At 36.1% G+C, this 17,490-nt stretch overlaps 1 protein-coding gene across 1 annotated transcript; it reads right to left on the bottom strand.

Annotated features, from left to right (window-relative positions):
- Nucleotides 1-10,151: 10,151 nt before the first annotated feature.
- On the bottom strand, nucleotides 10,152-16,756 carry MS3_00004183 (uncharacterized protein; the record flags this gene model as incomplete). Its single annotated transcript, XM_012940305.3, has 6 exons — nucleotides 10,152-10,473; nucleotides 11,362-11,448; nucleotides 13,477-13,542; nucleotides 14,725-14,777; nucleotides 15,884-16,003; nucleotides 16,547-16,756. 5 exons carry the CDS (start codon nucleotides 16,754-16,756, stop codon nucleotides 11,418-11,420), a joined length of 480 nt encoding a protein of 159 aa, XP_012795759.2. The 3' UTR covers nucleotides 10,152-10,473; nucleotides 11,362-11,417.
- Between the last annotated feature and the right edge of the window lie 734 nt (nucleotides 16,757-17,490).

The raw sequence follows: 17,490 nt of genomic DNA, 5'->3' as shown, positions 1-17,490 counted from the left end.
AATTTAATGCACTATACATCTTCATCCAGGCAATCACTGTGCAACTGGACACAATATCAACAAGCCACAATGTGTGTTACTATGTAACTATGGACCAAAACGAAATCGCTCTTCCGCACTATAATTTCGTCGGCGTTTTTGGTCAGATATATGGTATGTCGTCTATGCCGGCAGGACAGAAATGTTTGTTCACTTACGGCTCCTTATTGTCTGACTTCCTTACGCCTGCCATTTCTCGTGGAGGAGCGTAGGTCACTCACCAGCACTCTTTATCCAACCCTATCCTGGGCAATCCCTTCCAGGTCTTTCCAGTCGTTATCCATCCCCTTCGTATCTGCTTCTACTTCACGACATAATGTGATCTTAAGTTTCCCTCATTTCTATTTCGCTCCGGGATTCCAAGTTAGGGCTTGCCTCGTGATGCAGTTTGATCATTTCCACAATGTACGTCTTGTCCATTTCTATTGTTTTTTCCTAATTTTCTCTTCAACTGGAGGCTGGTTTGTTCTCTTACACAGTAGGCCGTTTCTGATGATATCCGACGAATGGATGTTGAGTATCCTTCGTAGACAATTGTTCATAAATACTTGTGCATTTTTGATGATGGCTGTTGTGGTTCTCCAAGTTTCAGTTCCGTACGGTAAAATTATCGTGACGTTCGTATTGAAAATTGTGATTTTGATATTGGTCGACCACCAGAAGAAAGGGGAAGGGAGAGAGTAAACAGCCTTGTCTGACCCCGGTCCTTACTTGGAATGCATCTGTCAGCTGTCCTCCATGCACGACCTTGCACTGTAGTCCGTCGTATGAGTTCCGGATAATACTGGAACTCCATAGTTTCGAAGAAGTTTCCGTTATGTTCTCTCATCTACACCGTCAAACTCCCTTTCATAATCAATGAAGTTGATTTATAGTGACGAGTTCCTGGTTTGCTATATTTCTCTGCTAATTTCTTCGTTGTATCATAAGGCTGTTTCATATTTCCTTCCCTTGCAGCATTTTCCACTGTCGTTGCTAGTTCTTCCACGTATTTCTGCTTGTCGGCTACAATGCTCATCTCCACTTGCTTGTTTGCTTCTATATACTCAGCTTGCACTTGGACTTTCTCTGTTCGTGTTCGGCTGTTGTTAATTGCTGTCTTCTTGTTCTTCCTTTCTTTGATCCTGTCCAGTGTTTCTATAGAGATCCATTCCTTATGATGATACTTCTTGAGGCCCAGAACCTCTTGACACGTTGAAGTTAATGCTTCTTTGATACCTTTCCAGTTGTCCTCCATAGTAGTTTCTTCTTCCTTCAGTAGGTCCTGTAAGGCTTGGAACCTGTTGTTGAGAGCTATCTTGAATTCGTTGATATTGTTAGTATCTCGAAGAAGGCTGCATTGAACCTTTGTGGTGCTGTTTGTCCAGTTGTCAAGTGTTTCGTTAGCTGAAGTTTTGATCAAGCCATAAATAGGTGGTGATCGTGACCGAATCCGTCAAGGAACACTGATTCCCTCAAGATTACAGATACACCTTGCTGACGAGTGCCAAGTAGCACGAAACTCGGATCCGGGGTTTCCTGTTGACTACCTCCAACCACCATCCTATCTCAATATAGAGCACGTAATGTCGAGTCCCCTAGACTAGTGGCCACATTGCAGCTTGGTCGATAGCATTCGATGCGCACTGAGAAAAAGTTGATACACATGACATCGATCACCACCCAGTGATCAATCAATTGTGATCTGAAGCTATGTCAGCTCCTCTCCTGGTTCTCACACCTTCCACTGTCATTCGGAATTTTTTATTGATGCAAATATGATCTATCTGGTTCTCCGTTGTGTGACCCTGTGAGACACAAGTAGCTTTGTGTATACAATTGTGTGGAAATATTGTGCCGCCTATGACCAATTTGTTGTCCTTCCTTGGGCACATCTCTATGATTGATTGCAGCCTATCGTAGAGCAGATCTTTAATGTCATCATTGCCATCATTGGTTTGCGCGTAACACTGGATAACATTCATTGTGATCCCCTCTTTTTTTGACTGATGCCTTGATGATCCTGGGTCCGTGAGATTCCGATCCTACCAGTGCATTCTTTGCTTCTTTGGACAGCATGAGAGCAACTCCCTGAGTGTGTGGAGCATTTACCTCTTCGTAACCGGAGTATCTAGCCTTTGCTGTCCAGCTTGGGTTCGATGAGTTTCGCTTATTCCGAGAACTGCTAATTTGTATCTCCTCATTTCCGTTGCTATTTGACTGGTCTTCCCGGTTTCCCACATTGTTCGAACGTTCCATGTACCTATAAAAATTTTTGCTCTGGTTGTTAGAAGGGACATCGGCCTCGTGGCTTCCGAAGGAACTCGGCTTTCACCATGAAGCGTCATAATTCTTCTAAATGAAGACCTTCCAACTCCCAGGGCAGAGTTTAAATGATTTGAATTATTTTTTCTGGTAAGCGTTTTTTAGCAAGTTAGTCTTCTACGGGATGGGGTTGCTGACCCCATGCCCAACCCTCCTCCTTTACCCGGGCTCGGGATCGGCAGTAACTCCGAAAGAGCTGCTTGCGGAGATTCTTAGTGTCTAGTGAGATACAACCGATGAGTTGTACTGAAGTTATTTTCCTGTTGCAAATACCTCTCTGACTTATGTTCGTCATCTTGAATTGGATTATTTCACATCGATAAATCCGATAGCAAGCTTAACTGGGCAATTACAAAATAAAAGAGTCTAATAATGGCTTTACAAAGGTGCTTATGATAATAATTGACATGAAAGAAATCGTTTATGTAATCAAGCGCAATGTACTCATTACTGCATCTTGGTGATCGGTTTGATGTTAAACTTTCATCTCTTTAGGATTTTCACTATTTATACGGTCCCTTATCACTTCACTACAGTGCTTTCAGTCTGTATTTCTTAACTTATCGAAACTATGGAAAAACTGACCTAATAAAAAAATTAGTCTCAGTAATCATACCGTCAAAGTTGACGTTTTAAGTGACCAGTTATACACTTGCTACAATACGCCTTGATATAGACAGTTATGGACTTAAACTGCACCAATTATCGACGAGAACTTGATTTTCTCAACGCATCCCCCTCAACGTTTGCAATAAACATTCATGCTTTTGTAAGGTGATCAATATTCTTATGCACATGAATGTGCCCCCTATTCCTCTGACCAGAGTGTCTTATAACGTGTCAACCTAACTTAGTAAATTATCATAACAAATCCCGTAATATTTGTAACATTTTAATATTACCTTTAGACCGATGTGCCTTGCGTAACATGTTGTTACCTAAGAACTAATTACTATTGTTTATTGTTGAATATGATAAACAAACTGAAACGACTTTAATAAAACACACGGTCTCAGTGGTAGCAATATCTAAGCTTTTCTGATAGTCTATTCGGTAATATGCAAAAGTAGATGTGAGCATCTCTGAAAATGTGGAGAATAATCTATAAAGGCTACTCACACAAACAAGCCAGCACTGAAAAATATATCCGTTGTCGGAGGTAAATGAAAACATCATGTTTTGAGTTCATTAAATTTACTGAATCTCTCAGCTCTCTGTTAAACGTTTAAGGCACAACGAAATACCCCGTGGTTGAATATTAATAAGTAGAGTGTTAATACAAGACATGAAATTACTTGAAAATTTTGTTTATCGATTGACGATAAATATCGTTTACAACATAAGTTAATATGTTGCAAAGAGGAACACTCTGAATGATTGGAATAATATAATGAAACCAAGATGGTACGTTTGATTCAGTAGCATTATAGTGAAACCAGTTTATAGATTGGTAAATAAAATATGTATATAAGTGTGCCGTTCAAAATGCCATTTGAGGATTGCGATTTAAAATTTGAAATTTTGGCCTCTATACGTCCTTCAGATTATGGCACCGGTGGTACAATATCACGCAGTTAAGCAGTTCATAAAAGAGAAGCAATCACCAATCGTTTGGGACGTTTGGACCGCGAGAAAACGAAAAAACTGTCTGATCGAGTAAGATGGACAACATTTTACCAAGATGTGCAATATGAAAATTTGACTTGTTTGTGATAGTTTACATGATTAATTATAATGAAAGTCTATAGAATACTTTAACCACTTTTCGAAAGCATAACCATTTTCCCGAAAACGGAAATATTTATCTACTTTGTCATAGCGTATTGCTTTACAATATCCTTGGAAGTACTGATGCAATTTCCTAACATGATAATATACTGAGCACAGACATGAGAGAGGCAAATAAGATTCCCAAAGTTGTGTAGGTTCGTCTATTTTCATGCGGTGATCATTATGGACATTCACTGCATTTTAACCATTAAAGTTCACCGTTAACCTTCTACGTCCAGGATAAAGGGTATTGCATTTTATGGTCAGTGTGAATCTTCTTTCATCGTACTACCCATGTTGTCATATGATCATCACGAACAGAAGACCTATACATCTAGGATATGCCAGAATGTGTGATTTTTTTAACTCGTAGTGACTCACATTTATCACGAGAACACGACTGGTTTATTAAAAACAATTATTATTATAACAAACTGTACCAGTGTTTGTTTTAATGTGCTTTTGTTTGACTGTGCTAATGACAGCTATATTGTGCTTCCATTCTTATTCTTACACCTTGATTGTGACTTCGCGCGAATTCGGTTACGTTCTGTAACGAAGCTTGTATCCTGACACGATCTCAGTATCCTTTCGATACCACGAGATCGCCAGCAAATATATCTCGACTTGGTCCATTAACTGCCTTCTGATATTTGGCTTCTCGGGGATTTTATGGATTTATTTGGTTATGTTCAACCTTCGCCTTCTGATTTATTTGACACGCGATCCTTTGGTAGCGGTATTCATAGTTAATCCCGACTCGACGCCACGCTACAAAGTAATGATATTTAATTGTTTAAAAGATTAATGGCAAAAAGCACTGAATTTGGAGGAAGTACACGGTCAAAATACGTTGAAAATGTGAGTTTAACTAGAACATATTCGAAAGAAGAACATAAAATGAACAGCAAATAATTGTTTGGAGCTTTACAAACAGTTTTGATATAGAAAAGCTGAAAGTCTAAAAAAAGATGAACCGGACAAGAATTTGGATCGAGAATCGATAGTATTCTACCTGTACATGATGTCTTGAAATTAATTATGCAATTTTCACGACAGCATTTTTTCACGCTTTCAGAGAAAAATATCTCAATTATCATACCAATACATCATGGAAACAATAATGTCAAAATCATAACTATACAAGACCGAGTTCGAACCTTGAGTATAATATATATATCACAAAACCGGCGAAAATAATGAAATTCATAATTATTGTTTGTAGTCAGTTGCGTACTCCGTGGTCTTCCAATATAAACTTGAACTGCCTTTATCCAAGGCATAAACAAACTTACTATATTTAAGAAGAGTATTAAGAAGTGGAAGAGTTTTGACCACCGTAGATGTACATACCGTTTCATGATGAAAATGTTTTACAAATCCATAAGATTGCTTTTGATCTATACGTCAACTAGCTCAAAAAAACTGTGAAATAGCAATGTATGATATAATATAAGGATTTCGTATGAAAAAGATCAGATAATATTTCACGAATGATTCATTTGATAAGAAAATTGTCAGGTTTTGAAAATTGCAACAAATTAGGCGACAGTGATAATTATTTTAACACGTTTAATCTTTCTATTGGACATTCTTGTTTCGTATCAACTGCTCTCCTGAAATCTGACCTGACCCCTTCAATATTCGCAAATATCCATTTATCAATTAAAGATGAGAATGGATTTTTCAGTCAAGTTCTCTCTTTCAAGTTGTTTCAGCTACAAAATACAAGTACTACTTCACTTGCAAACGCAAGATCTATGTAAAAGCCAGTGAAAGTACGCAAAGTTACTTGGTAAGACGGTTGGTGGTGACGTAAGCACTTCAAGTTTCTCTTAGGGTCCATTCTTGTGTTGCAGACGTTCACTCATTGTTTTGTATACCTATCGTAAAACTTACAACTTTTGCATTTCTTCATTAACCCGTACAGTATTATACCACTAGCGTATTCAGCAGCAAGTAAATTAATAGCGTTGCCACCAGTTGTTACCCTATAAATACAGGGAAGGCTAGTGGAGGTCTTAATTCAGGAGTTAATGACAGGTCAGAAGCCTTGTATCTAGGAATAGGGTTATGTGAAAGCTGTAAACGACAACAGATAACGAACTCCTTAGTACTGTGTACGACACGGATTACTTGACTCAAACATCGAAACTGAGTTGCCAACGTTCCACTAATGATCACACTTTAATTTAAATTCCTAGTTCTGGTAAGACTGGAAAGCAAATAATAATCCAGCACCCAGGAAAAAAGAAAGAATAACTGTAACTGTCATGTATTCATCGCAGTCAAAAATAGAGACTCTGTGAGTCTTTGACATTGGATGCTGACCACATGCGTTTTAATGAACTCACTTGGCTGACGGCGCTCGGTCATGCATCCGCACCAGATCACGAGTGGGAGCGCCGTGCTCAATATCCCCTGCAGTCGTTAGCCAGTCTAGAACAGTCTGTCCTCAATATATTGATAACCTATCAGATATATCTTCGAAACTCCTCGCTTCCGTCTTTTGATTTCACTTTGTGTGTACGATTTATAGTAGGTGTTGCTGGTTAAAGCGTTGTCAAACTCCAAATATATATATATATATATATATATATATATATATATATTGCAAATTAAGCATTTAATGAACTTTTCTCTGATTTTAGTGAGATATTCTGTGATTTCGTGTTCAAATACATTCGATTGTCTCCACTTGTGTACTGTTCACTACACTATGAGTTCATGCTAAGTTACACCTGCTCGTGTTTGTGTCACGTGTGCCTGAAATACAAAAAGATACGCCGATAGGACTAACAAAATAGGAAACACAAGACACTATTAAATATGATCGTATTAACCCTCTCCTGTATATCGGCCTATCCAAGCAGACATGAGTTTATGAGAACCAAAACCCGAACCCTTAAACCAATAAAACTACCGACTGTTGTATACATATCAGTCGACTGTGACAGTAAAAATCGGTGGGTTGGAGTTAGGAATAGAAGCACAAGTAGCACAGTCTTAAAAACGCTACAAACTGGAAAAATCAGACCAAGGTTCGTTATTGAATGTCCTGGTAGCCGGCAGCTCAAATATGAGCCAACCCGGAAAATCTCCATGATTTCATGAAAAAACCTGAGCCTGCAAATCAGGCAATCTGTGCTCTCAAAGCTCTCAATAGTAAATATCTCACTAACCCCAGCAGAAATTTTTTAGGGAGACTTGGTTGACTGATTAAACCAGGCGCGCACAAGCGCAAAACTTTTTTCAACTTTAGTGTCAGCTGAACTATTCATCTAACGTCCGTGCAAGTGCCAAGAAAACCAAAATCCCCTACCTCAGAAAGTTATCAGGATGCGACAACATTCTCCTTTTTATTTGGAACAGCATGCAAAGCCATCGGCACATCACCGTGTGACTTGTTCAAACACTCATTAGTGTTACAACAACTACCAAAAGAATGAAGAGACTCTACTCCCTCTTCATTCTTTTAAGGTAGAGTGAGAAAAGACCCATGGTGCCGCAGACCAGTTGATTATACTCTCAATACTGTCGAAGGTTATCAAAAGACGAGTCAATGGTTAAATGAGGGGATTGATGTGCATAAACAACGTTCTTCATTAAGCCCAACACAGATTCAGTTACGGCAAGTCCGAAGCGTTTAATCTTTTTGAGGCACAGGACAGCTGGACAACCTGCCAGAAACGAAAGATACCGGTCCATTTTGACCTCGTGAAAGCGTTTGATACAGTATCATATACTTTAAACACAGATAGCGAAGATAGGTTTCAGTGATTCATTTATATCCTGGCCCTGAAACTACCTAGAGAACAGGCTGTAAATAAAGTGCAAATGAGGTAGAGAATCTTGACGTTAAGAGTTTGACAGGAGACCATCTTACGTACACTCCTCTTCCTGATCTATGTTAATGATCTTCTTGATAAAATCGGCTCAGCGGCATTAATCTACTAGGATGACACAAAAATATAGCCTCATTAAAAAGAAGAAAGGTTTTCTCCTCAGTATTGCACATCCACGATTCCACACCCAGAACCCAAACCCAGGGTTTTGGTCGCGCGCAAACACCTAACATCTAGACTGTTGAGTCGAGATCCTAAGGTGGTAATGGTTAACTTCAACAAGTCCATGATACTGCCCGATATTCTTTCATTTTCTTTGATGGAGAACTGCCTTTAACCCGACTGGACTAAACTCCACTAGTTGTAGCTTCCTACTTTAACTCCGATAATCGACTCTGGAAGCTCTTCATCAGTGAGGGCATGATAATTTTTAGTATGTGGTTATGGAGATTGTCGAATTTCACTGACATCTCATTATTTTTACATTGCAGTGAACCAATCTCCTTCATAGTAGTGGGATAGCTTCTAGTATCCAGAGACCTAAAATGCAGTCAACTGGACATTACCAAAGACTTGGAAACGTATCATAAGAACAAAATGTTATTGAAAACATTCCAATGAGTGGTTTAGAGATCAACAAAAGCTAAAGCAGCTAGTTACCACACGCTGTCTGATCCAAAGGTCTGTGTATCACTAGTTCGATATTTGACGGCCATTGTTTTATCCTGGTGAATAAATATACCTTATGAACGGTATTCCAATAAGACCTACTCTATATTCCTTAACTTCGTGGGCGGTATTCAGTGTGATATTTGGACGTACAAAAACTGAAACTCTGTTTTACCACACTAGTTTTTAGAAACAAACATTGGAAAGCACATGAATTGCCTGTAAATGGCTATCAGTAGTGTCTTAGCAGTAATTTTCAAGTTCCTGAGTCCTAAACATTAGTGTGTCCACCTTATTAATTTATATATGATGAGTCACCAAGTCATTTTTCCACAGTGACTAGTTCTACTGAGTAGGATCACAACAAATACCTCGTCAAAATCTACTTAAACACAATCTGATTGTGTGTAAGAGATCAATTTCCTAAATGAGTTCAGTGCAAATTTTCATGGAATATTTTTACAGTAGCACTTGTTCGCTGCAAATAAGCTACTCTCAAGTTTTCCATTTAATCCCAGAAGAATTTAAATTTATTTTTATTATCTCTGAAGCCTTTATATAAAGCCTATGTCATGTATTCAAAGTACAATTACTAAGCAGGAGTATAAATACTTCATTCTGTCTTAAGAAATACTTATCTAAGCATGATGAATAAAATCTCTTACTTTAGTACAGGTTTAATTAAGTTTCATATATTCTCATGATTATCATGCAGATACTTATTGTTAAATGCTTAGCGATACAGAATAAATTGCGACGAGTTGTTCAAAAACAGATGACTAAAATGATGGATACTAGAGATTAAGGTAACTTAGTAACTAGATAACGAGTTGATTCATTCACTTGTGACCAAGTCATTTGAACAGATTCGAACAGTGTGTCTCATGTTTACTACATAGTCTCTTTTAGAAACAGTGCAATATTCAATTATAAAATCACATGCTAGTGGGCTGAACAAAGTTATTTATTTAAAGCATTCTTTTTACTTATGATATATATCTATTTGTTTTTTTATTACACTAAACTTGAAGGGTCTTCTGTAATTTGATTTTTAGGACGTATGGTAACTTAATCGTTCAGAAATTTGCACTGATCTTAAGTATAAAGTTAAAATTGTCACTGGTTATCTTTAACGAACACAACCCTTTCAGCTGATAACACTTTGTTTTTCTCAGATTTATTTACAATACAGTAACAATACTACTTATCAACCAATAACTATTTCGTTAATAAATACTCGAAAAAAGTAGACCGGATAGCACTGACCTCTAATTTTGGTGGAGTTTTGTTCGCTGAGCTCATCCATCCATCTGAGCTACAAATCTTTTCCACCATCTCACACTGACCTCTAAACAATTATTTCAGCTGTTGTATTAGTCATTCCACCATAAATTAAATTATGTCTGTTCATTGTCTTGCTCGCAGACAGACAAAAGGTTTTTCAAAACAGGTTGATCAAGTTTCAAAACTAATCTTTTACAAAACGTTCAAAAGAACTAACTCATAGGAAATGTTTTAATTCATGTGGATATTTACCCCATTTTCCACTTTACCAAGCTGTGATAAATAGTTCTTTTACTTTAAAGATTCGAGCGTGAAAGTAAATAGACTGATGTTCATGTTTACATTCATGGTTATTCACTAGCAATGTTTCATACATTGAGAACCTACATGAATCAGTGAGTCATTAAAAAAAGACAGAATACAAAAACAGAAAATGTATTTCACAATATTAAAGAAAAACAAAAATGATCAACTGACACGTAAGTAAATATCAAATAAGCACACTCTAATTGTACTTCATTCATTTTATAGCTTTCTTCGACTGAAAAGTAATATCGAAAATCTGAAAATCATAAAAAAAGTATTTAATTTAGTTTGTGGAGTTTCGAAATAATGTAGATATATCATAGGATTATTACTGTTTATTAAGAATTGATATTGTGATGAACTTGCAGAATCAACAGATATTGTTCTGCTGATCTCATTATACCGTCAGCTAACACAGTGATAATGAATAACTTCCAACCACTGACTATTTTATTTTTAATGATGAATAAGCTTTGATGAAACTGCCTTCTATGAGCTTTGTGGTGCAGTCGTGAAGCTTTCGTTATCTATCTGAACAAGATGAACAGCACAAAATTTTGATAAAAGTAAGCTAATAGAGTTCCTCTATTTTCAAGTTGTCAACATTAAGTTTGATTGGTTTTTGTTAACAATAGTCCTGTGATTATCTGCATATTTATATTGATTTCCGTCTCTTTTGACCCTCTCCTCTCTTATTCTCAATATAACTGCTTATGATGTTTCTAACTAATTGATAATTTAAGTCTATTTTAATATGTTTACTGACCGGCCAGAATGTAGAGCTTTCAAAAACCTTTTCGACATTTTATATGTTGCCTCGAACTAGGATTTCAACGTTTTCCCGGTCAAGCATGTGTTCACACTTGTCTGCATCTGACGATGTAAGCAAAGAAAAGGTTTTAAGGGGATTAAAATTAATAAACAAGTAGGTGGAGTTCATAGAAATGTGAATATGAATGACAATCTTCAAAATAGATATAGAATAGACATAACGGTTATTTATTTCCTAGAGGCAGTGGATGTTTTGGTTTGTTTTCAATGACAGTCAACTCAATCAATATGCGCTGTTATCCGTGTATTTTCAGATCAGAGCTACAATTCAGTACAACATACTTTTATGTAAAGAAATACATAAACCACTCACCATTAGTGACAAATGTTCAGAAGAATACGGACCAGATGAACATCGACAAAATTTCTCTAGCGCCATTGTCTGTTACGCCTTCCTTCACTAATAAAAGGAAGTACGTCAAATTTGATTTGTTGAGAAACATAAATGCAGTTTACATGTTGAAAAATTACCCTGTTATTACCTGTCTGTTTGATCATTGAATATAATTATTCTTCTAGTTCAGTATCGCTTACAGAGTTGTACAGTCGATCCTCGATATATTGATAACCTATAAAATATATCTTCGAACCTTCTTGCTTCTGTCTTTCGATTTCACTTGGTGTGTACGATTTATAGTAGGTGTTATTGGTTAAAGCGTTGTCAAATTCCAAATACCTGTGGCATCTTCAACTGAAGAGTTTATGTACTTAGAATATAAGTAAAGACAGAGAGTGAACCTACGTATGTCATTATAAACAGTTCTGAACTATGTTATTCAAAGTCTCTAACCATTTGTTACGACGATCACCTGGACCACAGTCAACTAATTTGCATCTGCTAACATGGGTCAGTTCAGTCACTAATGACTTAATGAAATGAAGTCTTTGTTTGGCTACCACTAGCTTTCGAACTGCTTTCATATCAGACAACGTCGCCCATCGAGATAAGCGGTGGTTGAGCATACGTAACACATGACTTACCTATCCCGGTTTATGAATATTTACTACCTTACCAATCAATTTGTCGACTTTACCACACCCTGTTCCTACCTAACTTATTGTTGAGTCCAGGATCCCAAAATAAACGAGAATTACTTGAAAGGCACCTATGGTCGAATACTAACAAGTTGTAAATATCCTCTATTTTTATTAAACATTTTTCATAGCCTTAAAGTACAATGAAGTGAACTGCTATTCTGTAAACTTGTTCTTTGGTTAGCAGACAGATTTCTCACCTACGTGATAAATGGCACATTTTGTTAAACATATTAATACCATGAAACAAGTTTATGTTGTTAAAATACCACCACAATGTTACCAAACTCATATCTAACTTGATGTAAGCTAAGTCTACTGAATTTCAACATATTGAGAAACTCCGCTTCCATTATGAACATAACCGAATGGTGACAATTGCTGAATCCCTGAATTTTGATTCGACCAGTTTACTTGCTCTTGTGGAGCAATTTATATTGGCCGTACAGATAACGTACTTGGCAAACCAATATCCGAGCAACACCATGCATATTTTTCCAAATAGATAGGTAGAAATCAATCAATATCTCAGTTTCTGAGCATATGCTCGGTTCGGATAATACCCCACCACATGAAGCTTTGTTCAAAATCCTCGACAAATTAGGAAGAACTGGATCAAAAAAGGTTTGGATGGGCAGTTTAGGCACAATCAAGTCAATAACAATTTTCCATTTCAAACCCAAATCCTGTGTCTATAAGAGGCCCGTTCAATTCCTTATTCTCCCATGATCTTAGCATCCCTTCAAGTTTTAGTAAGTATTGAAACAGAAAACCCGAGAAATATAGACTCGTCTTGTACTTTGTCAGAAATTTCTAGTGATATATACCATCATAAGATTGTTGTAAAGCACAGAGAATGTAAACGTGTTAATGAGATGGTGAAGATTTGTAGCTCAGGTGGATGATTTTGATGGAGTTTTGTTCTCTGAGCTGGAGAATAAAACTCCATCGAAAACTTGTTAATCCCCTAGATAGCTGCTCTTGTACTCTAACCTTTGTAGAACTGCTTTCTGGCTGTATACTTTCTAGAGCTAAATGATAGTGTTTGACATTTCTTTAAACCTATCATTACTCAAAATTTTCATCCCAACAAAACTGAATTTTATATCCCTCCTATCAGCGTAACGATTTTACAAAATCAGTCATATCATATATAAAATGACATGATTATGATTGGTCTGTTCATACTAAGCAGCTGCCTACTTGATGAATGACATAAATCAGCGTTTATTTAACTGCTGAGAGGTTACTTAAGGCTTTATAAAATCCCGTGATATTAGAAATATATGTACCTAAACATGTATGATAAAATATGTTTTGCAAGACCTTCACAACAATAGGCAGACTGAACCTCGCCAGATTCCTTTATTTGTAATAAAAATGCCCCACTTACTCTGAACTTGAACCACGATCACTAGAATGACCACGCCGATTTGAGTGTGAACCATGTCGTCCCCGACTAGTTGATAAAACAATGAAAAATATTAAATACGTTATTGACTGTCAAAAGACTGTAGGAGTGACTTTGGTGTAGTTTACTCCAAACCATGAGCCAAATTTATTTCAATAGAGCAATAGTTACTAATGACTCTGATACTGTCTTGCTTAGGCACAAGATTTTGCTATGGTAAGTTCATCACTCACAAAATGCTTATATAACGAAATGACCGTTTTTACCTTTATATTTTTAGATTTAATGTTCTTAATGTGTGTATCCGTGTTACTTGAGTGTTGAATTGAATGATACTATTTCTTTATTTTCCTGTTACTGAAAACAAATTAGTCACTCACAAAAACACTAGACATCAATCAGCCTAAAGCATCATTATTAAACCAAAGTTCAACTTTTCATAACAATATATAATAATTCCATCAGATACAGTAAATTTCAATTTCCTCAGCACTAGTCGAAAGTGATCGATTCTATTCTTATCGCTCATAAAACTGAAATATACTTGGTCAATGTCACAGTAAGATTGGAAAATGTGAGTCATTTCACACTTATTAGTAGGTTCTGTTGAGATTAGTTACACTGATTTACCAGCAAGAGGAAAGCTAGATTAAACAAAGAAATCAAGATGAATACAGTATTTATCTATAACAAAGGTAGTAAACGTTTTGGAAACTCCTTTCATAAATAAAATAAAACAAATGGTCAATGCGTTCCAGCGTTGGGGAATATTGACATTCAAATCATATATGCAATTCGGAGAAATATACTAGAAAGTACCATAATTATTTCAAAATAACCCATAAAAATGATCTCAGTTAAGGTTTAACACGAATAATGACTGCACATGTTTCATTGTAAACTTGAACTGACATAAATACTGTTGTTGCATTTCAGCGAAAGAAACCAAGCTTTTAAAGTAAGCTGGCTATTGAGTCATTTTTGATGGCTGTCTTCAGGTTTCAAACCACAAAAAGTATCTTTCATAGTTTATTGGCCCATACTAACTTTTCTACCAACACTGGATGACCAAGTGACTCAATTACTTAATTTTTCAAGATGATGTGTAAATACTTTTGCGAAATACTCTTTTGTTTTCTGCATATTCTGATTGACGTGAATTCCAAGCAACCAGAAATATTTTCACTGTTCAAAAATAGTTACACAGGTAAAAATAGTGATCAAACGTACTTGCAACCCGGCCCTGAACCTCTGTAATTGCGTTTGTCAATGTCAGAGTCATCCTGAAATAAGAAGATAACAAGAAACTAACATCAGACATGCAAGTTACTGAGTTAATATGAACGTAACTAAGGAATACAATTTTGTCATCTTTCTTGTTATTTAAAGCAATAATCAAACTGCTTATTTTCTACTCAGTGGACATGACAATCAAGTTAGAATTGATAAACGATCAAATAGATCAGCAAGAGTTTTGTTATATTTATGATTATTAAATGAGAGCTTTTACTTTGTAGACTTCTACAAACTGAAGTATTATTAAAAGTAATTAAATAATGATAATATGGTTTTATTGTAAGAAAATGCCTAAGATCCCTTCCTAAAATGCTTCAGTCATATGACCATGTGATTATTTTATCAAATGCAGTCATAATCGTGTGTGATCTATTGATGTACTAAAAATAACACCGCTGATAAACACAAAGACTCTTTTCCTTCCACTTAGTGAGAACAAAGAAGAAAAAGTCGTTTGTGACTTGTTTTCTACGAATGTTTAGAGCAAACTACCAAAGTAGTAAAGAACTGTTAAGGATGTGTTGGCTAAATAATCACTTCCCCAACATTTTATACTAATCACTTTTGCGGTTGAAAAGCGTTTTCTATTGATGCGCCTTGTTAGAAAGCTTTGTTTTGAAAAAGCTGAAGGTTAGAAGTCGGATCTTGTCTAAAAGTTTGGTATGGACCAAATAAAAACTGTGAGATTTTTATAAAACACCTGTACCAGCGATATTATCACTCCTTTTTCAATTTGGTTACTTTCCGTTGTAAAGACCTCCAAACAACCATTTTATTTAGAAATGCAAAATAGCAAACTCTTTTACAAATACCTAAAGTTCAAAATTCCTTTCGCGCATAGTTTTTATGTTTATTTCATGTTATTTGGGTAACGGTCGGAACTAATTTTTAATTTAAAAAAAGTCTACTGTTGTTAAAATCATCTGCGAGCCACGTTTTTGCGCATATTTATAACATTTGGTACATTTACGATTATATTACACGATGTTTTAATAAATTCTTGATGATAAGGGCATTGCCCTTAAGTGAGATAATATTCACAAATGCATGTTGATATCTACTAAAGTAAAAGTGCTTAAATATGCTTACTCACCGAATCTGAGCCATTAAAATGTCGTCTTCCCGTATTCCAGCCTTGAGAGCCAGGTTGTTGATTATAGAAATCCTGTCCATACCTTCCATTTCCTCCAGGCACACCACCATAATAGTTTGGCTATGAGACGTTATATCAAAACATCGAAAAAAACATTTTTGAATTTTTAGTATTAACTGTGTGGTGGAAACATTCACCCACACGCAAACGACTTTCTAGAAACATGTTTGTTTTATGGGCAGAGTTTTACCCACTCATTTTTAAGTACATGATTAAAATCATGAAGTGATAAATATGAGGTCATATCAATATCTTAGACTTAGTAGGAGTTAAAGAATGCAGTTTCCGAGGGATAGTGATGAATTTGAGCAATGTCACTTTCGGTGTGTGAACACTGACTTTATTCATGTTGGTAATTAAGACGTTTTATTTCTTACACCTAAACTATTATCCGTAAATGTTTATGAACGAAATACAGAGGTCGGTGAATAAATAATGATTATATACAATATTTAATGCCTTTGTAGATACCTAGTGGAACCTAAACACCCTATCTACAAATCTAACTGACATATAATTTTTTAAGTAAAGTAGTATCCGTTGGGAAAGTTTTAAAAATTACTCAAAAACATATAGACCACGCAACTGTGAAAAGATACTCACATTCATATTGCCATATCGAGGATCCATGCGATTATTGTAAACACCTTCACTTGGTCCAAAACCCGGATCTTGCAGATTAAATGTGTTTTGGCTGGCATCGAAATGACCACTTTTGTCTCCCTTATGGAAAGGCATTGTGTGCTGTAGACGTATGGTTAGCGATAATGCATCCCCATATTTAAGTGCCGTAAACAACCTTGAAAGAAACATTGCCCATTAAAACAAGTTTATCGCAACAGAATCACACCACTGGTTCTTTTATTAACACAAATGATATGATTCACATTTTTTAGCACACCAAGTTATATGACCAACTAACAGTCTCAGAGGTTTCAAGTAAAAGCTGTGTAAGTTGAACTCAGCATGGAACACTGTTACTAATAAAAATCTATTAAATAAACTGTTAACCAACAAGTTTTATGATGGACAGTGAAGTAGAAATTGTTTCAGATACTTAGTTCGTTGTTAAAGCTGTTAAAATAGTGAAAATCTAATTATAAGGTTCAAGAATACTGACATTCATTGCTGTGAATTATGTTTTGGTGGGTTTTAGACAGCTATGGGTACATTGTTTCATTAAGCAAGGCTTGTAGCAACAAAGGAACGGAACGTTTCCGCTCATGTATGTTGTTTATTATGAATTATTCGTCTACTGAAGCTAACAAAGAATGGTCACGTTATATGTACATCACAAAGGAAGGCGATTTGATTGAATATCTGGGATACCTGTTCCTGTCATCCAGATATTTCAACAATCTATCTATCCTTTGTTTCTTTCAACTGACCATTATATGAATTAATCGCACGACCTATTCAGGTGCGTTTGTGAAAACTTTACGACCTTTCGCCGTGGAAATCACGAAAGAGCACGATTGAAGTCATTGTGGTTGTTGGCAATATATATCGAAAAGAATGTGCATTATTCAGTTGTCGATTTCTGAACT

This window comes from Schistosoma haematobium, chromosome ZW (genome assembly GCF_000699445.3).
Source record: "Schistosoma haematobium chromosome ZW, whole genome shotgun sequence".
NCBI classification, from domain to species: Eukaryota; Metazoa; Platyhelminthes; class Trematoda; order Strigeidida; family Schistosomatidae; genus Schistosoma; species Schistosoma haematobium.
This window is presented reverse-complemented; position numbering and strand designations above follow the sequence as displayed.